The sequence below is a fragment of the Arvicanthis niloticus genome, chromosome 7 (genome assembly GCF_011762505.2).
Source record: "Arvicanthis niloticus isolate mArvNil1 chromosome 7, mArvNil1.pat.X, whole genome shotgun sequence".
Taxonomy (NCBI): Eukaryota; Metazoa; Chordata; class Mammalia; order Rodentia; family Muridae; genus Arvicanthis; species Arvicanthis niloticus.
The window spans coordinates 31653598-31679762 of NC_047664.1; the positions used below are offsets into that span (position 1 = coordinate 31653598).

Consider the following 26165-nt stretch of genomic DNA (forward strand, 5'->3'; position numbering starts at 1 on the left):
GAACATTTGGCACATAGGCAGCAGTATCTGGGTGCTGTGTGCCCAGTGTTTCTTCAGCTCAGGAATGTGTGAGGCAAACAACAAATCCAAGATCATAAGGAGGAAAGGAATGCCATCTAGTGTTGACTCTCCTTAGCTGCAGGCACACTGACCAAGGGTTTCAGGGACTAAAATGTCAAAAAAGCCCAAGGGACAGAATAAAAGGGTCACATTTCTCAAAAACAACTTGAAACTGAATCCTGCAGGCAAAGGTCTGGGCTTCTGGTGCGGATATGCCTTTGCAGTTTGGATCTGTAAACCCTGTGCTAAATAGAAGCAGTCAGTCTGCTACTGCAGACTTTTGGAACAATCTCATGGAACCCAAGCATCTAGAACAGGATGGGAAAGGTCAGGGTTTAGTAAAACAAAATATATGAAAAGGATTCCAACATTCTACTAGGTTCTGGAACTATAAGTTGCCATTTTCAGTTCAAAATATTCCTTATCATTTGACACAGGTTTTCTACAAAAGATAATCAATTTTGCTTCATCTCTCCATTTATGAAGAGATGTGAACTACTGTAAAAATTCTCATTATAGGTAAAATTGTGAAAGGCCTTCTGCTGCACACACCCCTACAGGAGGTATGAGCCCATGCATAGGACGTCGTCTGGTAGAGCTAACTTTCTAGTCTATGAAGCATCTTGTATTTGCATGCTTTGCATAGAAGAGCCTCACATCTGTATATCTTGTCTTGTTCTTTAGATGATTTCTCTTTCACTTGTAGATTAAAAGGAGCCAGAGGAGAAATGGAACAAATATTACCCATGACTCTCTGTCTTTATACAAAAGGGTTGGATAATCATCTCTAATCTTATTGCCTCTCACAAAGATTACATCAGGCATCTCAAGTAAACAAGTCTTCACAACTGCTCACACTGCTCCTATATTTATCCAAACAAAATAAGTAGATATGAAATATGCCATGTTGAGGTTAAAATCCCAAAGATACTAACTAGCAAGAGAAAAATCTGAGCAGAAAGCAATATAGCCTTAAATGCAATAGCTAGGGATTTTCTGTCCTTTTTTTCTTTTATTTTTTGAGGAAAATAAATTCAACAGTTTGGAGATTCTTCACATGGAAACTTATGTCTCCTTAATTAGGAGAAGCTTCAGGGTATATGCCTGCTACCATAGTCTGGTGCCATCTGTATATTGATAGTGCTATCAATCCCTTGGGCTGGAGGGCAGTGGTTCATCGGCTGCACTCTCTGTTTAAAGGGTACTGGCAAATAGTGTTTGACCCCAGGCACAATCCACTCTCAAAGTGTCAGTGTGATGGACTATACCCAGATATGGTCAGCACCCCCTGCCTTTGGCAGGTGCTAGAGAAACTGATGAGATCGACCTGCCTTCTAATGAAAACAGAGTTGGGCTGACTGATGACAGTGGCAAAGATAGAATTGCCAAACTTTAACTAAATTACAGCATGGCCTGGATTTTGTTTCAGTTTCTCCTAAATGATAGAGTTTTGTATCTCTTTTTGTTTTCTACAAGCAAAAGATGACATTGTGTAAAGATCTCAGGTAAATAAGACACAGGAGTTACTAAGAATTTCTCCCAAATGCAGGGCTCTGGCCAAAACTATTGTACCACACAGTGAGTTATACCGAACAGTACTCTATCATCATAAAGAAGCACCCACTGCGGGGCTGGAGAGATGGCTCAGTGGTTAAGAGCACTGACTGCTCTTCCAGAGGTCCTGAGTTCAATTCCCAGCACCCACATGGTGGCCCACAGCTATCTATAATGGAATCTGATCCCCTCTTCGGGTGTGTCTGAAGACAGCTACAGTGTACTCACATACATGAAATAAATAAATCTTTTAAAAAAAAAAAAAGAAGCACCCACTGCTCTGGGATGACTGCCTTGTCATATCATGCACAGCTTGGAAACCAAGGGCGACACATCCATTACCTCGTGATTTTGTAAGTCATAGTATAAAATGAGATTCTTGAACCCCAATCTAGAAAGAACATACTCACTTGCCTCCATGCCTTGGACTGTAGCTCCATGAACCATTTTCTGCTGCCACTGCTGTATGACACTATCAGTGTGTCTTATCTGAGCATTCTGTAACCATCTATTACAAACCTATCCTCTTATATTAGCTCCATCCAGAAAATAGTGGTGCTTCTCTTCATCTAAGTTCTACAAAGTGACATTTACAGGGTCCAGAAATTAGGATGTGACTATTTGAGAGGACTTATTACTTATCTTATCATGCCATCAGAACATGTTTGAAGCAAAACTGTTGACTGTCTATATGCTCAGATACCCCGAAGACAGTGAAAAACAATAGATAGGGTAGTAGATGCCAAAATGCAGAACACTAAAACTCTATTTCTTGATGGTGGAAAATGTGATGGCTTCCCTGGCTCATCTGTACAGGGCAGGATGGGTGTGATAAATTAGATGAGGTATAAAAAATCAACTATAAGTCAGACTCAGGGTCTCCAGGACCCCCAAATTGCTCTTTATAAAGCAAAGGTGTCAAGTACGAGCTCCAGGACTCCAACCTGATGGACTGAAACCACAACGTCTAGATCACAGGCAGCAACCAGAAGTGTTTGATCTTGAGACTTTTAAATTAAGAAGACTTAAGTAAAAAATTGAAGCCTCCTCAGAATAGTAACTAGGTTGTATTTTGATGAAAATAAACAAAGGAAGATAAAAAGGGGGAGGGAGGAAAGGGGAAAGGAGAAACGGATGAAAGGAGAAGGAGAGAAGAGGGAGGGAGACAGAGATAGAGAAAGAGAACACATTCCCAAGAAATCTAAAACCTTCTGCCTTCACTGCCTTTCTCTGGTCATTATGGTCCTCTGGTCTTCTCTGCCTGCCACTGTTCTAAGTGGGGAAATCATCAAAGAGACCTAATGATATATAACTTCAGTTATATATTATGCTGGATATCATATATATACGTATAATATATATATATATATATATATATATATATATATATATATATTATACTGGAGTTGGAGCCAAGCAGGATCTCCCAAGAATCAAGTTTTTCACTATCAATTAGACAAGACAGAAACAATCACAGAGGGAATATGAATGAATGCTTATTATTAAATAAAATTGATATCTTCCATTTCAATATTTAGGCAAAAAGAGAAGAAAAAGAAAAGGGTTGTGCTTTATCCAAGACAGAACCTAAGGCCACCAACTACCTCTCTACCAAATAGCTGGAACAACCAGGATGTTTTGGAAAATCAGCCCTGCTGAGCCACCATAATGTGAGCGAGGGCAGTTCCCCTTGCCAGACAGTAAAATATGTTCAAAGGAAGACTGTTAGAAGACACAAAAGGAAATGTGAAGGACCTGTCACTGCTGAAGCTGGTATGGTTTAAGCATCAAAGTAAGAAATTTCAGAAATGAATGAACTGGAAAGGATGAATGCAGTAGAATCCATGAATCACCACTGGTCCAAGTGGGGAAATCATCAAAGAGACCTCTAAGCATGGAAAAGAGACAGAATTGTGAAGATAACCCAGGGTAAGCTCCCTAATGATAACTAATTCAGACAGGGAACTTTGGAAGGTGCCAAAAAAACAGTGGTAGTGGAAAGGAAGTGAGGGAGTCCTAAAGTATGTCCTCAAAAAACAAAGAAGGTAATTTACTTTTGAGTGAAAGCCTACTTTACTACAAAGTAAGCCCTAGAATTTTCAAGACATCTACCTCATAAGAATAGAGTAGTCTACTCTCAGGGAGATAGGAGAAACCCACATTTAAATCATTGTGCCACATGACTACTCTATAGTGCTCAGAAGTACTAAAGTCAGGGAGAAAAGAAAATAGAATTCCTCCAGGTGATAACTAATGAGGCATCCAAAGGACTGCAGCTCATGATCCTGGACTGCATCTTCATCATTATTATTGTTTGTGTTAGTGTTTTGTGAGACTGGAGTACATATTCATGAGTGTGCAGTGAGCATGTCTGTGCATGTACAAGTAGAGCCCAAAGCAGGACTTTAGGTTTATCCTTCTGTCACTCACCAGGCTGTGGCCTTGAGACAGTGTCCTTATTAAACAAGAGATTTGTAATTTGTCTATGCTAGTTAGCCAAGAAGCTCTTGTGATCTGCCAGTCTCTGTCACCAAAGCTGGAGACAGAAGCAATTGTAGCCATGAGCAGCTTTTTATATGGGTGCTGGGTGTTCAAACTTGGGTACCCATATCTAATAAATGCCCTTACTCGTTGAACCCTATCCACAGCCTCTGGATTGCGATTTTGTTTTTCTGGATGAAGTCCTATTTTTCTTTTCAGTGGCTAAACTAGATAGTCATTATTTATTCTTAGAAATTGACCCCAAGAAAGAAAAAAAGAAAGACAATTTTAAACCAGATCAAGTCCCACTCTGGACTTCATTTTTATCACATTCTAAGATTCTGCCTCTGTGTGCTGCTTGATGTAAGGTTCCCTAAGTAATAAATCTCAGAAATCTAAAACCATACTGGCAGAGGGGCAAGAGAGACTCATTCTCCACAACTTGACAGGTTAAAAGAAATCAGTCACCTTATCTTCCTACAATATTATTATATTCAAATGAACAAAAAAATCTAGCCTGTGCTACATCATAAGGTCCTTGATATGTTGGGCTATCATGTGAGTCCCTGCCTAGAATGAATGGAAATAAAAATCACACAACAAAAGAAAATACATTAGTAAAATTCACTATATTTATATTACACAAGAAATTGTGACTGGTCTTCAAAGTCACTGAAAATGAACCCCATCTGTATAGCCAAGCTCTCCTGATGTCCTTGGTTCTTGGTCCTCAATCCTTCTCAGGGAAAACCTGCTCTTTAACAGCATCTTCCTTATTTTCAAGCATTAGAATAGAAAATGTTTCTTTGTTTACACTTATTTCAGTTATCCACTGTACGGTGTTTGTGTATGTACATGTATGTATGTGACATAAAGAGTGCAGGTGTCAGAGAACAGCTTATTAGCGTCAAATTTTTCCATCATATGTGTCCTAAGAGACACACTCAGGATCCCAGACTTGGAATCTTTATCTACTCTGTCAACTATTAATGAAGCTAAAGTACAATCCAATTTCAAATATCAACTTAGGGATATAGAAACCATAATTTATTTTTAAATTTTTATTGTATTCCTAAAGCAAAATCTGCTTTCTAGTTACAAAGTCAGAAACTCTACTTAGCAAGTTTTCTCAATTCCAAGAAAGTTATCAGGCAAATGCAGATAAACAAAGAGAAAGCACGCAGAGGAGTCACCTAATTGGGGGTCGATAGCCACAGTAGAAGGCAGTCAATGCTCCTGTAAAGAGACATTGACAGACTACACCAAACAAAAGAAAATTCTTTAAAGACACTTAATCTTTTTGCAATTTAAGATAGCTTTCTCAAAACAATTCAAAGATAATGCTATATTGTGTTTCATTAAGTTTCATATGTATTTTAGGTATTTTAACACTTGTTGGTGTATTCCCTTAAAAAAAAGAAACATTTTTAAAACTACATGTGTCTCTATGATAGAGTCCAGAAGAAATAATTCAGATTTAATAAATCAATATTTATTTAGGACCTATTATGTGAAAAGTACAGCATGTACAAAATGTGAAAAGAAAAAAAAATCACTTCAAGCAGTTGAAGAGATGCATGTTACACCCCTAGAGCAACAGAGCAGTTGTTCTATTACTTCTTGTTGCTATTGTTAAGATGAGTAAGGGGGGGAGGTGAATATGAACAAAGACAAAACAATGTGCAGACATGTGTCAGGCAGGTTCATTATTCCTTTAAGAAGGAAATTAGAATGAAAGACCTATGTATTTAGAAAGAAGTGAATCCAATGCTCTATGCAGTTAATAAATTAATAGCTTGGATTTTAATGTATGCAAATTAATTAAAAAAGATATATTTTTAAGAAAAGAGGTTAAAGGAAAAGAGAATTAAGAAATTTCCAGAAACATGGAATATATGTAAATCACAAATAAATATTGGAGAAAATAAAATTTGATACTAAGTACAAATAGAGATATTTATGATAGAAAAAGAATTTTTATAAGTCATACTACAGTGGTGAACCTAACCTAACATTTGAAAAATGTAAGGCATTTCCTGGAACTTCAGCATGTTGGTACAGCTCAGTTTAGTTCCATCTCACTCACCCTCTGAGGCTTGGTAAGTTTGTAGAGTTCTAAAGGTCTGGAGAGACAGGCAGGGCAATCTAGTGTGGCCACTGGAAAGTTGTCATGGATAGTGTTTATGTGGGTTGGTGGCTGACACAAAGGAATTGAGATGAGTTAGAAGAGAAAAAGGTCAAGTAACACATAAAGGCAGACCTATAAGAATTACACCAGACTTCTCAGCAGAGACTATGAAAGCCACCTAAACAGTTCCATAACCCCTAAAGAAATAGAAATAGTCATTAAAAGTCTACTAACTAACTAACTATATATATATATGTGTGTGTGTGTGTGTGTGTGCATGTGTGTGTATATATATACATACATATATATATATATATATATATATATATATATATATATATATATCCAGGATCAGATGGATTTAGTGCAGAATTCTATCAGACCTTCAGACCTTCAAAGAAGACCTACTACCTAGGACTATCTTGTACCTCACTGGTACAAATTGGCATAATTATGCTCTAATTGTATTTTGAGAGAAAAGTTTTATTTTAACAGGAAGGGTGATATGTAGGAGGAGCTAAGGTGGGAGGAGTACCAAGAGGAAGAGAAGAAGTAAGGAGAGGAGGAGAAGAAGGAGAGGAGAAGCTAGGTGATGAGAGAGAAAAAGAGAGAGAAGGGGCGGGGGGACATGGAGGCAGATGTTCACGTGTCTCCACCAGTCAAATATAGTTGATATATCTAGGTTGGGTATTGGGTTACACTTCTGATTGAGCATTACCAAACTTATAAAGCCTTTTATTAACATTTTTATTAGATATTTTATTTACACTTCAGATGGCATCCCCTATCCCCATCCCCCACCCCCACCCCCCTTAGGAAACCCCTATCCCATGCCCCCTTTTCCTTTTTGCATTTATACATTTTTTTTAAATAATGTTAATCATAGGCTTTATAAGTTTGGAATTGTTCAATCAGAGGTGTAACCCACTGACCAACCTAGATATAACGACTATCTTTGACTGGTGGAGATACATGAATATCTGCCTCCCTGTCCCCCCCCTTTCTCTCTTTCATCACCTAGCTTCTCCTCTCCTTCTTCTTCCCCTCTTCTTACTCCTTTTCTTCCTCTCAGTACTCCTCCTACCTTAGCTCCTCCTACACATCACCCTTCCTGTTAAAATGAAACTTTTCTCTCAAAATACAAGTAGAGCATAATTATGCCAATTTGTACCAGTGAGGTACAGGATAGTCTTAATACCAAGTCCATCCTTTTGTTGACTAACCAGCTCCTCTGTCATCTATTCTAACTAAAACATTTAGTTCTGAACCTGGCTTTAGGATGAATGTCAGCTGACGACCATCCACTCAAATCTTTTCTCTTAAGGTCAATAGCTATATGTTTTCAACCCCATCAGAAATCCAGAATGACTGAGTTAACTATAATTGTGGGAAGTACAAATCATAGTTTCTAAAACTTAGCCAATTTATAGAGACCTCTGAACACCTGGACACTCGCTCTACTTCAAAACGTAAATTGTATAAAAGCAAAAAGGAAAGGGGGCATTGGATAGGGGTTTTCTAGGGAGGGGAAATGGAGAAAGAGGATGGCATCTGAAATGTAAATAAAATATCCAATAAAAAAAAAGAAGACCTAATACCAATACTCTTCAAACTATTGCACAAAATAGAAACAGGCGGAACACTACCCAATTCATTCTATGAAGTCATAGCTACACTGATACCCAAACCACCCAAAGACCCAACAAGGAAAGAGAACTTAAGATCAATTTCCCTTATAAGTATCAACGCAAAAATACTCAATAAAATTCTTGCAAACTGAATCCAAAAACACATCATTCACCACAATCAAGTAGGCTTCATCCCAAGGATGCAGAAATTGTTCAATATATGGAAATCTACCAATCTAATCCACTACATAAACAAACTCAAAGAAAAAAAAACACATGATCATTTCATTAGAGGATGAGAAAGCATTTGACAAAATTCAACACCCTTTAATGGTAAAATCTTGGAAATATCTGGAATTCAAGGACCATACATAAACATAGTAAAAGCAATATACAGAAAACCAGTAGCCAACATCAAACTAAATAGAGAAAAACTTGAAGCAATCCCACTAAAATCAGAGACTAGTCAAGGGTGCCCACTATCTCCCTATCTATTCAATGTAGTACTTGAATTTCTAGCTAGAGCAATTAGAAAACAAAAGGAGGTCAAAGGGATAGAAATTGCAAAGGAAGAAGTCAAAATATCACTATTTGCAGATGATATGATAGTATACATAAGTGATCCCAAAACTAACACCAGAGAACTCCTACAGCTGATAAACAACTTCAGCAAAGTGCCTGGATCTAAAATCAACTCAAACAAATCAGTAGCCTTCCTATACTCAAAGGATAAACAGGCTGAGAAAGAAATTAGGGAAATGACAACATTCACAATAGTCACAAATAATATAAAATATATTGGTGTGACTCTAATCAAACAAGTGAAAGATCTGTATGATAAGAACTTCAAGTCTCTGAAGAAAGAAATCGAAGAAGATCTCAGAAGATGGAAAGATCTCCCATGCTCATGAATTGGCAGGATTAATATAGTAAAAATGGCCATCTTGCCAAAAGTAATCTACAGATGAGATGCAATCCCATCAAAATTCCAAATCAATTCTTCACAGAGATAGAAAGAGCAATTTGCAAATTCAATTGGAATAACCAAAAACCCAGGATAGCAAAAACTATTCTCAACAATAAAAGAACCTCTTGGGGAATCACCATTCCTGACCTAAAGCTGTACTACAGAACAATAGTGATAAAAGCTACATGGTATTGGTACAGAGACAGGCAGGAAGATCAATGGAATAGAATTGAAGACCCAGATATGAACCCACACACCTATAGTCACTTGATGTTTGACAAAGGAGCTAAAACCATCCAGTGGAAAAAGGACAGCATTTTCAACAAATGGTTCTGGTTCAACTGGAGGTCAGCATGTAGAAAAAATGCAAATCAATCCATTCTTATTTCCTTGTACAAAGCTCAAGTCCAAGTGGATCAAAGATCTCCACATAAAACCAGATACACTGAAACTAATAAAAGAGAAGGTGGGAAAGAACCTTGAACACATGGGCACAGGGAAAAATTTCTAAACAGAACACCAATGGCTTATACTCTAAGACTAAGAATTGACAAATGGGACTTCATAAAATTGCAAAGCTTCTATAAAGCAAAGGACACTGTCAACAAGACAAAACAGCAACCAACATATTGGGAAAAGATCTTTACCAATCCTACATTAGAGGGCTAATATCCAAAGAACTCAAGAAGTTAGACTCCAGAGAACCAAATAACCTGAGGGACAGAGCTAAACAGAGAATACTCAACTAAGGAAACTCCAATGGCTGAGAAGCACCTAAAGAAATGTTCAACATCTTTCATCATCAGGGAAATGCAAATCAAAACGACCCTAAGATTCCACCTCACACCAGTCAGAATGACTAACATCAACAACTCAGGAGACAGCAGATGCTGGCAAGGATGTAAAGAAATAGAAACACTCCTCTACTGCTGGTGGGATTGCAAGCTGGTACAATCACTCTGGAAATAAGTCTGTCAGTTCCTCAGAAAATTGGACATAGTACTACCTGAGGACCCAGCGATACTACTCTTGGGCATATACCCAGAAGATGCTCCAACATATAACAAGGACACATGGTCCACTATGTTCATAGCAGTCATATTTATAATAGCCAGAAGCTACAAACAACCCAGATGTCCTTCAACAGAGAAATGGACACAGAAAATATGGTACATTTACACAATGGAATACTACTCACCTATTAAAAACAATGACTTCATGAAATTCACAGGCAAAAATGGATCAATCAGGAAAATATCATCCCAAGTTAGGTAACTAAGTCACAAAAGAACACACATGGTACGTACTCACTGTTAAGTGGATATTAGGCAAAAAGTGTGGAATACCCAAGATACAACTCACAAACCACATGAAGCTTTGGTTTGGAAGGAACACCAAAGAGTGGACGCTTCAGTCCCACTTAGAAGGGGGAACAAAATAATTAAGGGAAGTAGGGGTTGGACAGAGAAGAGGGGGAGGGGGAAACGATGGGAAGAATCAGGTATGAGAGGAGATGTAGGAGATGTACAGAGAGTCAGGAAATTGAATAAATGTGTGTGGCAATGAAGGATGGGTAACTGGGGGTAGCAACCAGAAAGTCCAAGATGCCAGAAAAGCAAGAGTCTCTTAGGACCCCACATTAGCTGAAATACCCACAAAGAGGAGGAAGAACCATATCCAGAGTTTAGGTAAAACCCCTATTGAGGGATGGTGCCACCTACCAATCTCCAAAATTTTAACTCAGAATTTCTCCTGTCTAAACAAAATACAAGGACAAAGAGTGGAGCAGAGACTGAAGGAAAGACTGGGGATCCATCCCACATGCAGACCCCAAACCCAGACACTATTGCTAATGCCAAGAAGTGCTTGCTGACAGGAGCCTGAAACAGCTGTTTCTTGAGAGGCTCTGCCAGATCCTGCCAGATGTGGATGCTCACAGCTAACCATTGGACTGAGCACAGGAACCCTAATGACGATGTTAGGGAAAGGACTGAAGGAGCTTAAAGAGCCTTATCTGGCATCAATGGGAGGAGAGGCCTTGGTCTTATGAAGGCTTTATTCCCCAGTATAGAAGAATGCTAGGGCAGTGAGATGTAAGTGGGTAGGTCAGTGGAAGGGACCCTTATAGAAGCAGGGCAAGAGGAAGTGAGATGGGGGTTTACAGAGGGGAAACCAGGAAAGGGGATAACATTTGAAATGCAAATAAATAAAACATCTGATTTTTAAAAAGAATCCAAATAGATCCATACTCATTGCCTTGCACGAAACTTAACTCAAAATGGATCAAAGACCTCAATTTGAAACCAGATGTGTTAAGCCCGATAGAAGAGAAAGTGGGGAATAACATAGTATTACTGCACTGAAAAGACTTTTAGCAAACCATTAGCAGAGGTACTAAGATCAACAATTAATAAATGGGACCTCTTAAAACTAAAAATTTCTGCATGGCAAAGGAAGCCATCATTTGGACAATTGATGCATATAAAATGGGAAAAGACCTTTAGCAACTATATATTTGATAGATGGCTGATATCCAAGGTACATAAAAAATTTTTTAAAAAACTGTATATAAAAAACCCAAATAATCCTATTTAAAATGGATACATACCTAAAACAGAGAATTCTCAGAGGAGAAACACTTAAAGAAATGTTCAACATCCTTAGCTATCAAAAAAATGTGAATCAAAACCAGTTTAAGATTTCATCTTATAACAGAATGGCTAAGACTAATAAAACAAATGATGGTTCATGCAGGTGAGAATGTGGAGCAAGGGAAACATTTATCTATTGCTTGTTGGACTCAACATTTGTACAGCCAATATGGAAATCAGTGTGGTAGTTCCTCAGGGAGGTGGGAATCAATCTATCTCAAGATACAGCTAGCTATACAACTCTGAGGTACATCCCCAAAGGATACTTCATCCTACTAGACACTTGCTCAACCATGCTCATTCATTGCTGTTCTATTTATAACAGGCCGAAATTGGAAACAACTTAGTTGTCTCTCAATAGAGGACTGGATAAAGAAAACAATACATTTACACAAGAAACTATCATCCCCATTGGAAGATGAGAGAGAGAGAGAGAGAGAGAGAGAGAGAGAGAGAGAGAGAGAGAGAGAGAGAGAGAGAGATAGAGAGAGATATCACAGGTAAATGATAGGTAGAACTAGAAAAAAATCATCCTGACTCAGAAAGACAAATGTGAGATGTATTCGCTTATAAGAGGATATTAGCTATTAAGTTCCTTATAACCAAACTATAATCCATGGAACCACAAAGATCCAGTATAGGGTAGGAGACCTGAGGTGAGGACTGGATAGACTTCCTTAGGAAAGGTAAATAAAATATTTGTGGATGGATGGAGAAATGGATGGGTAGATGAGTAGATGGGTGGATAAATGCGTGGATGGATGGACAGAAGGATGGATGGACAGATGGATGGGTGGATGGGTGGGTGGATGGATGGATGGATGGATAGATGGATGGATGGATAGTTGTTTTATGAATGAATTAATGGATGGGCAGATGGATGGATGAGTGGATGGATGGATGGATGGAAAAAAGGTAGATGGATGGGGTGAGAAGGACTGGGATGGGAGGATCAAGTGTTAAGGAGGATGAAGGGGGGATAAGAAAATGCATATGGAGAAAGGCAGTTAAAATTGAGTTCTGAAGGGTAGTATTGAAAGGAAGCTTTGTAGATTTTTGCATATATGAAAATGATCTAAATTAAATCACCAGATAATGGGGTATCCAGAACCACAACTGGACATTTTTGTCACCAAATGAGGTTTCCAGTACCTAGATTGCATTATGTTTAATGGAGTTGTTGGCCAAAAGGTTCAGTAGGAACTCCCAAACAACCCAGGCTGTTGCCAAATCTATAGATTGCTCTAAACAAACTGACAGCAAAGGCTCAGTGCTGAAGACGACAACTCCATAACTCATAAAAACACTTCCAGCTTAATATTTTTATGGGATCTCGGAGTGACAAACACGTGGGTCTCTGCATCTCTGTCTTTCCCTGTGGCTCTTCTTGTTTGTCTTCTTTTCTGTCTTGTCCAAATATGATGTGTTGGGTTTTGTTTTATCATATTAAAATATACATATATATCTTTTACTATTATCCTTAAAAATCTGTTCTCTAATGACAGACATAAAGGGGTGGATCAGCACGGGAAGGGAGGTAGGGAGGAACTGGCAGGAATAAAAGGAGGGGAAGTTCAATCAGGATCTATTCTGTGAGAAAAAATCTATTTTGGATATAAAAAAAGGTGGGGGGGGATGGCATCATCCTGAAATGACACACTATGCCCTGAATTTCTTCCCATTGAATCTCACATTGTGATTTTTATTGTGATCTCACATTGTGGTTGCTAGTGTCTCATGGGTCGGGGTTGAGTGCCTGGAGCCACTGTGTCATGTGAGCACATGAATAAGTAATGATGTGGAAGCAGGCTTCTCATTCAACTGCTCTAAGTCCCAGACTGGCACCTGGAGCACTCACTCTCCACCCTTCCCATTGTTCAGTACAAGCAGTATCAAAGGCACCTTGTCAGGCTCTATCCAGAATGGACTCCCTGTCTGCATCATGATTACCCTAGAGGTGGGGAAACAAAACACAGAACATAGCTCTGACTTGTATCTAAAGGTTTCTAAGAGCATAGAACTCTGAAGATGATGGTGATGGTGGTGGTGGCGGTGGTGGTGGTGGTGGTTGTGGTGGTGACGACTACGATGACGATGATGTAATAATATAATATTGACCAATACTGTGTCCTTGTTGGCTTTAGTTTCCACAGACCTCAGCATTCTATAGCTCACCATGGTGGATTTTTTTATTTACCTTAGTTTCCCATAAAATAACACTTATAAAAAGAAAAAATGACCCAGAAAAATTCTGCTTCTATGAATAATAAAAGCAAAGCAAGCATGCAGGCAGCAGAGCTGGCTCTCCTAGGCTCAGCAGACTCTCCACTATAATTTCACATGTAACTCATGCAGACCTGAGAGTCTGTCAGAAAAAAGGAAAGGAGGAGTATGCATACTAAAAGCATAGAATCATCTTATTTATAAATATGCCTTTCAGTGAAAATTATAACTATCAACCTTTCTTTGGTCTCTCCTTGTAGTAACACAGATAGATACATAGATCACAGTAGCCACCCAAGCATCTAAGAGCTAAGCTTCTGCCCAGAAATGAAGACCTAAAACCACAGTAGTTAACCAAGCATCTCAGAGCCAAGCAGCCACCCAGAAGACAAAGACCTGCCTAGTGGTTTTAAAGTACTTTAACTCATAAAAGGTGAAAGGCAAGCATTTCCTAGTTTCATTCTTCTTCCTGATAAAGATTAACAAACTTCTCAAAGTCTCCTTTTTGATTATATACATAGAACACTAATTACATGAAAGGAATGCCCACTCTTCCTGAAATATAGGTGCAAGTGTAGATAAGTATCTGCATATTGAGGAGAATATGTAATTTTAATGATAAGACGTCTTCATCAAAAATAACTGACTCGTCCCCAACATGCACAGGTCTCCTGCTTGCTTTAGCCCTAAGCTGAGCTCAGTTTCTCAGTACTAGGCAATGCAAAACAGCAAAACAGCAAGTAAACCAACAGAGACTGAGAACAGACTGACCTTCCAGTCCGAAAGACCTAGACTATGAAACCATAGTTGAAGGTGGCAGCACTTTGTATCTATAGAGAAACTGACAGTTTTGCCTCAAGCACCCCGCCATTCAAATCCTAGCCTTCTTGTCCAATACTTGGAACTGTTTTTCAAACACTCGAAATGGTGACAGTTGGTGTTTTAGCCACATTTGAGTATATAATTCAGGGAACCACAGGCCTGTAAACTTGCCTGCAGCCAATACAACTGACCAATCCAGAATCATGCAATCAAAGAAAAGAAGGCTCAGATGTGCCCTGGTCTTCTATTTTGGTGCAGGGAAGGCTTTAATCTATCAAAAGTCTCCAAAGGTCAAGTGAACTTGGGAGCATGGACATGATTTCATTCCACTGTCACTCTAAAGAGGTGACAGTTTCCCCACAGATGACAGGAGGCATTACCATTTTGACTCTTTTGCCCAAGTCATGTAACCATAATTTTTCATACTCAGAATATCAATGAAAATTGCTTTGTTTCTTGTATATGTGTTTGCTTACTCATTGATTTAGATTTTAATAGCATAATAATTCATGAAATAGTCATTCAAATAAATTGTATTCTTAAATTCATTCTATATACCCTCTCCTATCCTCTATTCTTTGGTACCCCTTCTCTTCCCAAATAATACCCCCTTTCAAATCTGTTTTTAAAGCCTAGATTCTGAATATAAGAGGAAATGCAGTGTTCTTTCTTGGTATAGCTTGTCTTTATTTAGCCTAGCGATCTCTAGCTGCACCCATTTTTCTACAATTAACATAATTTCATCACCTGGATCAAACTACAATATGTGCATCTGCCACAGATTTTTTAAAAAGACATTCATCAATTAATGGGCAACTATACCAGTTACTCACTCAATTTGTCTGTTGTGGGTAGTGTTTTGGTAAACACAGATACACAAATACCTCTCTGATATGATGACTTAGAGGCCTTCCAGTAGTGATACAGATGAATCACATGGTAGTTGTATTGACAAATCTCCACTCTAATTTCTACAGTGGCTCCTCTAATGGACTTTCTTGGCAGTATAAAAAAGTTCCTCTCCCCACACCCTCTGAATTCTCTGCAAGAGCCACAGTGCTCTTATCCACAAAGCCATTGCTCCAAACCCTATGTAGATAGTTCTAAGTCCAGAGAATTCAGGTTTAGTTTTCAACCTCTGCATGGTAGTTTACAACTGTTTTTAACTCCTGGGGATCTGACATGCTCTTCTGACCTCTAAGGGTTCATGCCTGCATGTGGTTCACATATATACACTTGGATATATTCACATCACATCTGTACACATAAAATGAAATAAGTATTTAGAAGCAGAACTGTCCATGGTGAGGCTGATGCTCTCTGTACTGTAACTAGTCTCAGAAGGTAGCCATGTCTTCTGAAACATGTATAAATTATAGGTTCTATATTTGTGGGTTTGAGTAATTTCAGGTTGCACCTATTCAGAAAGAACACGATGTTTATACTGAATGTGTGCAGTTTTTTGTCATTGTTCCTCTGAAGATTAACATGAGTCATTCAGCAAATACCCATTAGGCAAGCACTCAGAACATGTTGTACTCTTTATGCTGCTGGTTTGGAGGGTAGCAGGGAATCACAATGCCCTCATCTCCAGGGCTCCATCTCTTTGGGCAATCTCAAAGGAATCACAGAACTTATCAGGACAAGTATCATGAAGAAAAGATAGTGGGCAATGAGGGGACAAGGGGAAAGCTCTGATTTAATAGTGGAAAGTCAGACTTTCAGACTTTATTCCCAGGTTGGACTTGTATAAAGGCTTCTGGAACAAAAGCAGAAAATAGCCAGCATGATATGGGGTCATGGTTATAGCAATCACTGACTCCAGAAAGCAGCTCATAGACAACATGTGCATTTGTTAGACTGTTTTATATTTTCTTCATTCTGTATGTTCTACATACTTACTTTATCAAAAAGGACAGGGTGGGGGCAGTGGGAACTGGCATTCTCTTGCCCTATTAGTCAAAACAATAGAGAGCATTGCCAAGACCATCCATTTTCAACACATGCAATTCACTGCCAGAAGGCATCAGTCTGGATGCAGATCCAACATTTATGCCATGTGTGACTCAGGGTAAAGAAAGCCAATCAAGGTGCAGATTTCTCACTGAGAAATAGAAATAATACTATCTATAAAGACTTAATGGTGTTCTAAATAGAAAGGCAGATACCTTACAGAGCTGTCTATATTCTTGTTTTGTACTCATCTATGGACATTAACTTCAGACAAATTGTATGATGGCCACTGTCAGTTATGGACCTTAGCAGTCCTCCCTTGCCTATGGAGGATTTATTCTGTAATCAATATTGTAATTCTACTTTATGCCTAAGTTCTACAGACAAATAGTTCAAATAGTTGTCATCAAATATTCATAGAGGGTGAGTATAGAGGGTAAAATTCAGAGTTGCCTGAGCCTTTTATACAAAATAGTACAGGGTTCAAATTTAAACTATCGACAATTGTATAATATACAACAACTCATCTCTAGACTACATATTATGCCAGATACAAGGTAGCCATTATAGAAAAATAATTGCTATATTAATCTCCAGAGAAAAGATGACAATAAAAAGTCTGCATACGCTCAATACAGTCAGTGCTATTTCTGAATAGTTGCAACCTATAATTACTTAAACCCATAGTTACAGAAATTGCATTTGTACTTTTGTTCCCTAATGTATGCCTAAGGTAAAGTCTGGTTTATAAAGTAGGCACAATAAGAAATTAACAGCAACAACTTATAAAAGCAAAGTAGAATAATAACAACTATCCACTATAATAAAAATAAAATAGGTATGACTTCTCCCTCCTGCCCCCTCTCTCCTCTCTTTCTCACTCCTCATACCAAATATGTACATTTGCTGGACTATGTTTACTGGACATAGTAAACTATAGATCCCTGAACTAACATTACTACTGCTGAGGAAGGGAGACAGGTGTACAATGAATGACTTTTCAAGGATTGCATTGGCTTTGGGACCACAAACCCCTAAATCCATTCTAATGTTCAATCTAACTTACAAAACTAGCTATTTTAATTCTTACAGTCATCTAAAGTTTATGTATGTGGTTTAGATTCATGAAGCCTACCGAGAACAACCAAAAAGAAAGAAAGGGAGAAGGAAGGAAGGAAGGAAAAAAGAAAGGAAGGAAGGAAGGAAAAAAGAAAGGAAGGAAGGAAGGAAGGAAGGAAGGAAGGAAGGAAGGAAGGAGAAAGAGAGAGAGAGAGAAAGAAAGAAAGGGGAGGGGAGATGAAGGAAAGGAGGGGAGGGAAGGGAAAGGAAGGAAGACATAGGGATGGAAGGGAAAGAGAAGGGAAGGGGAAGGGAAGGAAAAGAAAGGGAGGGGGAAAGGACAAGGAGAATGGGAAAGGAGGAGAAGGAGAAGGGAAAGGAGGGAAAGGAGGGAGGGAAGGAGGGAGGTAGGGAAGGGGAGGGGAGGGGAGGGGAGAGGAGAGGAAAGGAAAAAGGAAATTAATTGGGCATTAATATTATTCATGAAACAGGTAAATTAAATGAGAGAGGCTATCACAGTGCTTCCTTGCCCATCTCAATTTTAATTTTCTGTTCTTCTGTTAGTTTTTAATGTGCAGCACTTTTTATAGCTAATTAGCAAAGTAAAATTAAGTTTACCTGTAGCTCACATGTAGAGGTAATATTACAGACACATATAAGGATTATCTTCTAGTAGGTTTAAAAGACCAGCATTTTTTTTTTCATAGGAAATACAAGCAAACCCCTGGCTGGCCAGTCTGATGAGACAGCACTGAGTAGTGGGTGTTCTCAGTTCAGTCTCAGGAACTGACAATGTCAGGTATCAGAGTAAAGAGGGAGCAGAATAAAGAGTATGACAGGAAGCAAGCAGGCCAGCATTCAATACCATGTAGGTGGTAGAGCATCTGACATTTGTTTACCCAGTATGTGAACATAGCTCCAAAACTGAAGTCCATGGAGAGGAGTGAGGCACCTTAACTACTGAATACTAACTGATCATCTACAGATTCCAGAACAAACCCACCTCAGGTCTCAAATATAAGAATGCTATTTGCTTTAAAAGTAGTCACCAGTGGAGTATGTTAAAACCTGGTTTGGGCTCCTAATATGCATGACTTTGACAATTTATCTCAGGTATCAGTAGGATGAAATCTTGAATCTCTAGGTAAATGGGCCTCTGTAAGTGCTTCTGGGAGAATATCTTTATTAGGATTACTGACATGGAAAGGCCCATCCTGAAAGTGAGTTACTCTGCTCCTTGGGTTTGGGTCCTGGATGAATAAGAAGGAGTAAGCTAGATAAGGACAAGCATTCATCACTCCTTCCTTTCCCATTGTGGGTGCAATGATACCAGCTGCCTCCACCTGCTATTGCCATGGCTTCCCCTCAATTGTAGACCATACATCCTGGGATTGTACATCAAAATAAACCCTATCTCCATGAAGTTAATTTTGCCATGGGTATTTGATCACAGCAACAGGAAAGGTGATTGTCATAATCTCCTAATCAGGGCTTGAAAATAAATAATAAATAAATACAATGGCTCCCATCTTTTCTCCATTCAGCCACATCTTACTGAATATGGAACTGGTGATGGAAACATAAACTATGAATGTGTAGTTATGAAATTATGAGCATGTACCTGTTCCAACGTGGTGTCTGAGATCCCATACCCTGTCAGGTGCAGATGCTGTAAGTTCTGATCCAGAGCCTGGCAGAGATGCTTAAAGCAGGTCTTGTCTGCATCCTTGGGGATGGTATAGGTCAGCTCATCTCCACTGCTATCTTTGAGGAATGCTTGTGGAATATAGACCTGTATCAGGGATGTAACACGAGCCACATCCTTGGGCTCCTGGCTTTCTAGGACAGAGGGCTACCAGAAAGAAAAATAGGTTAGAAAGCAATAAAGTCTCTCCAAACACTGAGTTCTTGAATAATATACTCATAAATGTATCATTTTACAATTCTGTTTCAAAACAAGAATGGACTTCTACATTCAAGCAGGAGAGAGCATTTTCAATGAAGTATTACATATTTTCTCTTCTTTTTAAATATATGTGTCTGTGCACATAGGTATATATGTGCACCTCTACAAAAGCCTGAGGACAACCTCAAGAGTCGTTCTCAGGAAAACTGTCTATCTCCTTTAAAATTCACCGAACCTGAAGCACATTAATTAGGCTAGACTGGCTGGCCAGTGAGCACCAGGAATTCTTCTGTTGTGGCAGATTGCAGGTGTATGTCATCAAACCTGGCATTTTACTGGAAGTCCTGGTGATCTCACTCAGTGCCTCATGTTTGCAAGACAAACAATTTACCAGCTGAGTCCCCTCCAGTCCTCTTTTCTTCTATTTTATAAGACATAAATCAACAGAGATTAACCTGGCGAGCCTACATTTGACCCATGTGCCCATACTGGTTCCAAATGCTCTGCAACCAACTTCCAGGGCTCTGAATTGGAGAGATCTTCTCCTTCCCAGAGCAATCATCATGGAGACTCAACTCCTAGCAACTGTTCTGCAGAGAATAGGTTTGAGTGTTCCAAAAGTGAGAGCTAGGATTCCTAGCCAAAGAGAAAAAAAGCTCTCTCTGGATAGCAATATAATCACCTCAACTAGATAAAAGTCAAAGAGAAATTATGGCTCAATGGAGTCGTGGGCAGCAATTTTGAGGGTCACTAAGGATAAAACCATCATGAAGACCTGGGTAGTGACTTTCTGGATTCTAATGCCAGGGTTCCGGCTTTTGTTCTAGCTGGTTATAGGCAATGATAACTACAGATGTGACTTAGCTTTGATTAGCCTTGACCCTAATTGTTCCATCTCCCCACTCCCCTGCCTCTCCACCAGGCAAGGTTCTAGTCTCCATAAGGGACTATCGCTATCAAAATGATTTGAGACCATGTCAGCCATCGTGCTTCCTGACAGATGCTCTTCCTACTTATCAGGACACTCTGATCTCTCTTTCCCTTTTTTAAAATAGAAGATCAAAGGCACCCTCGAATTCACAGAGGATATGCCTCAGTGCTCAGGCCTGAAAAGAGTTTGTGAGACGCCTGGGACAATGTGCACAAAGGGGCTATAATTAGATATTATTATTATATAAGTGCCATGCTTTGTTTTGGGTGATGTGGTCAGACAGGGCTTCCCCAGTGAAATAAAAGAGCTGCACTGCTTACTTGCTTGCTGAGTGTCAGGGTGAGTCCTTGGCCATAGGTCTCCTTCAGGCCTGCGGGAGGAGCATAGCATCTGAGCCTCCCCTGCTGGAGAACCGCCACATGGTCACTGAGCAGCTCAGCTTCATCCAGGTGATGGGTTGTGAAGATAATTGTGCGACCTGTGGCCAAGTACATGACACATCAGAACCAGCATTACAGAGGCTCTTTCCTATGAATGGTGGATTGGGACAGGATTAAAACAGAGTCGCCAGTGTTTTAAATTGGAGGGAGTGGGGCTAGAGTGGTGCTGTGTAAAAACCTAGCCAAGTCTACTTTTGAGAATTAGAGATCCTAAAATGTGTCCTTTATAGTATCCCAAAAGGTCATGACAGCTATTTCCGCATGCTGCTGTTTTCACATGATATGAAATAAAGGCCCTGAGTTTAGTAGCTTCATTTTCTAGGGCTTAGATGTAATAGCATCAAAACACACACTTCATGCTAGAAATCACTCAGAAACCCTGTTCCCAATGAATGTGAGAGACACATGTTGTAGTTGGAGGTGGAAGCTTAAGTCACCAGCCTTCCTATGGAGAGATATGGCTGAGTCCAGCACTGTGCCTTCCTCCTGCTGAAACACATGTTAAACTTACAAGTGTCTACAATGGATTTGAGAATTCATTACCTTTACTTCTAGAGAAAAAAAAAAAGACTCTGGTTTACCTTAGGAGAACAGAAGCAAGAGACACTAAATTTATCTGAGGAAAGTTACTTCACCTATGTAAGTACATGATGTTCTTGCTTTTAGCTACTTTCACCATTGAGTCAAATCACTTAGTTGACCTATCAAATAAAATTAGCATATTCATTGATTTTGGTTTCAAGAACAAGTTTTTAAATAGAGAATGACAAATGATTCTAAGTCTACTTAATTTCGTGTTTCTCAGTATGAAAATATGAAATATTTTGAAATACGAAAATAAATGAGAATTAAAAGGTCAAAAGTCTTATTCATTTGTTCTTTCCTTGGGTTTGTTTTTATTGTTGCATGATTTTTTTTTTTTATTTTACTTTTGAGTTGTATTTCAGTTGGTAGCCAAAGTTGATCTAGAGATCACCATGTAGACCAGGCTAACTTCAAGAGTACAGTAATATTTCTATTTCAGCCCTAGGATTGCTGGGAAGCAAGACACAGTATCTGGATTTCAGTTAATTTTTAGAGTCCACCTAGAAAGAAACAATGAAATGTAGTGCAAAGAACAATAGAGAGCGGAGTGTCCAGTGCCAATTATAAATACCATGGACAATATTTTTGTCTTCTAGTCCCTGGACACTAAGAAAACATACTCGTTGTCTGACCTAGGATCATCAGAGGCAGACTAGTTACTTTGATTAGAGCTATCATGCAGTTCAGCTGCATGTCACCATACAATATAATAGCCTAAAAACACAAGTCTACTTAGCCCACATTCTCAATGAAAATTAAGAACAAAAGTGTACCATAAGGGGCTGAAAGAACAGAAAGAGGAACAGAGAGACATTGGCTAAATTACACAAACTTTAGTAATTTTCAGATCTCTTACACAACACAGTGGCTATAGGTACTCATTATGAAAAGTACTGAGAGATTAGTCTTTCAGTACTACACACACACACACACACACACACACAACAAAACCATATATGTTTGTGAGGTGATGGGCATGTTAACTAGCTCTGTTTAATCTTCTTTGTGCATATAAATATGAAACATCATGCCATATGTACAGTTTTTATTTGTCAACTACATTTTACTAAAGCTGGAAAAAATAAGTAAGTAATTTTCAAAGAATGTAGATCACGGTCATGGATATTTGATCCATGGTGGCCCCTGGTGGATGTTACAGGAACCTGAGATGCTGTTCTACTCTCAAGGGATATCGTCCCAAACCATTAGCTTATTGTACTGACTCTGGTGGTGCAGCCTTCCCTGTCCCAAAGTTCTTCGCCAAAGTTACATTTCCAGAATTCCCCTCTTATGTAGTTTTAAAACGATAACGCTCTGTCGTATATGGAGACTCCACATACCAAATAGTGAGCCATGCACTTTGCAAACAGTTTGTTGACTCCTTGGAGAAAACATTTCTTCTGCAGTGGTATTGATGAGTGTAGACTCACAGTTGAGAATAAGAGACATAGAAAGCTTTTGTGTCAATTTCTCCCCTCACCCTTCCCCCCAAAATAAACAGTTTAAACAGGATGCCACGGAAGGGAACTTTTAAAATAGGGGTGCTGAAGTATATGTAACTCTTTATAGTTGATGACTTCTGATGTATTTGGAGTGGGGAAGAAATTAGACTTGTTTTTGTTTGTTTGTTTATTTGTTTGTTACTTTTCTTCTTCTTTGTTTTGAGGGAGGTCACAAGGGTGGACTTGGGAGAACTGGAAAATGGGTGTGATTGGGTATATTATGTGAAATTTCCAAATGATCAATAAAAATAGTACTGTGTTAAAAATACATTTAATGTCTGGTGTTTCAGAGAGCGAGACAGAGACAGAGAGACAGAGAGACCTATGAGCTGGTAAGATAGTCTCCTTTTGCAATAGAGAAGAACATGGCCATCTCTCCAACCTCACAAAGGAAATGTCCAGGCAGTCTAAAACCTGGTCTAGGCATGTGGTTGCACCAGTTTGGACTGCTGTCTCTGCCTCATTACTGATCTTCCTACAGGACACACTGAAGTGCTGGCACCAAGGCTGATCAAAGGCTCACACTGCTCACTATAAAGAAAGAAACACACACCAGATTCCCAATAGATTGAGCACCTTGCACACAGTGTTCTGATGGAAAGTCTCTTTTCTACTTGGCAGCTAACATTTGTTTTCACACTGTCTTAAATCTTTCTCACAAAGCTCTGCCAGTTACCAGAAGCTTTGAGGCTGTTTACAGAAATGGCTATACATTTTCATTTTTTGAAGACATGTTTGCCTTTTACTACTCTCTAGCTAATCTTCTTACAGACTATTAATTTTGTACTTCAATCAGGATACTACCAGTTCCAAAAAAAAAAAAAAAAAGTCTTCCAAAGATGAAAATAATCATTGTTAAACAACAAAGGGGTGTAACAGCAGAGTTTAATGAAGACAATCTTGTTCTCAGACTTGCATGGCATCTGTTTATTTATCTGATTATTTAAACTTTAAACCTTCCATCAGCTAAGCGTTCAAGAAAGGAAGAGCTAAAGAATAGAGGTGGAAACTGTGAAATGGCATCCTTTGGACACTTCCTGGCTGTTACACATATGTACCCACAGCGGTGTGGCTGCCTGCACAAGGTCAAGACAGTTGCTGATGAGGGAGGAAAAATAATTCCTTCTTGAGGAGATGGGCACTACTAGATCTTCTATGCTCCGGTGGATGGCTTCTGCGCTATGCACTTCTGGGCGGTTCTAACTGGACTTAATTGGTTATAAACCAAACAACAACAAAATGACATTAAGTTGGAAGGGGGTATGTTGGGGAGTACACACAAGGGGTTGGAGGTGGAAAGGGGAAGTACATATACTATTTCATCATATACATGTATGGAACTCTCAAAAGTTAAGACAAATTCCAGAATAGAGAGAGGCGAGGGTTCCCAAATAATTACTTGCAGTCGCTGGGGGAGGTATAGTCATTTTTCTTTAGGGAATGACCGATATAAAGTTGTTTATGTTGCAGTAGATGACACCACATTCGTACATATGTGTATAGCATTAGATGGACTCAGCGAGCTATCTTTTTTAAAGTGTAAAGTTGGAAATATAATGTGTTAGTGAGGTAGGGAGAACTGGAGGGAGTCAGTGGGGGATGAGTTTATTCATAATTATATATATTTGAAATTTTCCAATAAAAATTTAAATAAAAAAATTATAAATTGTTAGAATATAGTTAATATAAATATTAAGAATGATTCTATCTCTGATTTTTTAAATCAAACAATAGGAGTGGAATTACCGAATTTAATTTGGACAATCCACAAAAGCAGGGTCATTATAATCCATTTATCTAACCCTCATCCATCTTCTTTATCAGCTCCCACTCAAAATGGCAGGAAAGTCAGGAATCCAATCTCAAATTTTAATCAGTGCCTATAAGCTGCAATCAATGATTTTCATCAGAGCTTCACATTTTCTCAGTTTGGACCCTTCTTCCCAAAGGGCATACAGGTAAATGAACCAAAGAGGCTGAAGGAACAGTTAAAGTCAGGGTGAAAAGTATCTCATCTCTTTTGGTCTGTGTGATGACTGAGACCAATAGGCACCGTCCTCTTACTCCCAGCCTTTGTAGATTGAGCAGGGACTTCCTAGAGGAGTCAGACCAGAGTGTTTCATCGGCTATGCCTCCAGCTTATCTGAGGAATTCTGGCTGCAGACTCTGAAAACTGCCCTGGCCTCCAGCAAGACAGCTTCAAGGCCAGCATCTCTCACAAGCTCTGGCTCCCTCTTGGTGTTGCAGCTGAGGGTCTCGGAAGAGTGAGCACACCAGATACGGATGCTTCTCTGGGGCTGAGTTCTACTCAGCATTTGACCTCTGAGCCAGCTCCAAAGACTGGACCTAAATTCGTCCCATACAGCCACTCAAGTTAAACCAAGAACACATGGGACAACAAAGCTGAATCTGCTGGCTCTAACCCCCAGCTTCTCACTCTGTTTACCTTCTGTTATGCCACAGAATTGTAGAAGGAACAGAACTGCTGCCTATATGCCAAAGAAAAGGATAGGTTCTAGATTATTCTTTTATCTTGGTTTTCTTCTAAGTCAAATCCTGATCTACCCCTGAGGAAGTTGGAGTTTTAAATCAAGCTGCAGTACAGTAATATGCTTGGAAAGGAGAAAGGGAGGAAAAGAAACATTTTATAAGATTGTGTTTAATCTTGCCTCAGAAGTTTTGATAGTCCTCCATCAGCCCTGAGATGTACCTCCCTGTTTCGAATGTTGTGTTCAAAGGAGGTTTCTATATGAAATGCCTATTGCAGTACTTCTAACCTGACTGGAGCATAGAAACAGATGATGTAAAGCAGAAATTGTCTATCCAATGCTTGTAATACTAAATAAGCTATAGCAAAAGACATATGGAGTCAGTCAGCCATGTCACCGTGCCTCAGCTTCCTCATATAATACAAGGATCTAAGTGCTATCATTTAGATTCAAAATCTTTCAAAGGTGTACATAGTAAAGGCCTATTGCCAGCCTGACTTGCTAATGAGAAATACTGGGACCTTAAGAAATAGGGCTTGGTAGAAGGAAGTTAGGCCCTCGGCTCAAGTCTTTTCTGGGTCCCTCTTTGCTTCTCTGCCATCATAGGTGATCATCTTACTCCATCTACTATAAGATACTGAACCACCATGGGTCCATAGCTAGCACTAATTGCCACTTTGAAGAGCCTAGAGTCTTTTGAGAAGAGAAACCTCAATTCAGGATGACCTACATCAGCCTGGGCTATGGGCATGGTTGTGAGGAATTGTTTTTATTGATGATTGATGT

At 39.1% G+C, this 26165-nt stretch overlaps 1 protein-coding gene across 2 annotated transcripts in view; it reads right to left on the reverse strand.

Moving 5' to 3' along the window:
• The window catches only part of Abca13 (ATP binding cassette subfamily A member 13), a 439574-nt gene that overhangs the window by 186095 nt on the left and 227314 nt on the right, over positions 1–26165 (reverse strand). For both annotated transcript variants that reach the window (XM_076938134.1, XM_034509530.2), the window contains 2 exons: positions 20684–20841; positions 19148–19378 (listed from right to left, as the gene is read on the reverse strand). In XM_076938134.1, the coding sequence (XP_076794249.1) occupies positions 19148–19378; positions 20684–20841 (389 nt within the window). The remainder of the gene's footprint in view (positions 1–19147; positions 19379–20683; positions 20842–26165) is intronic.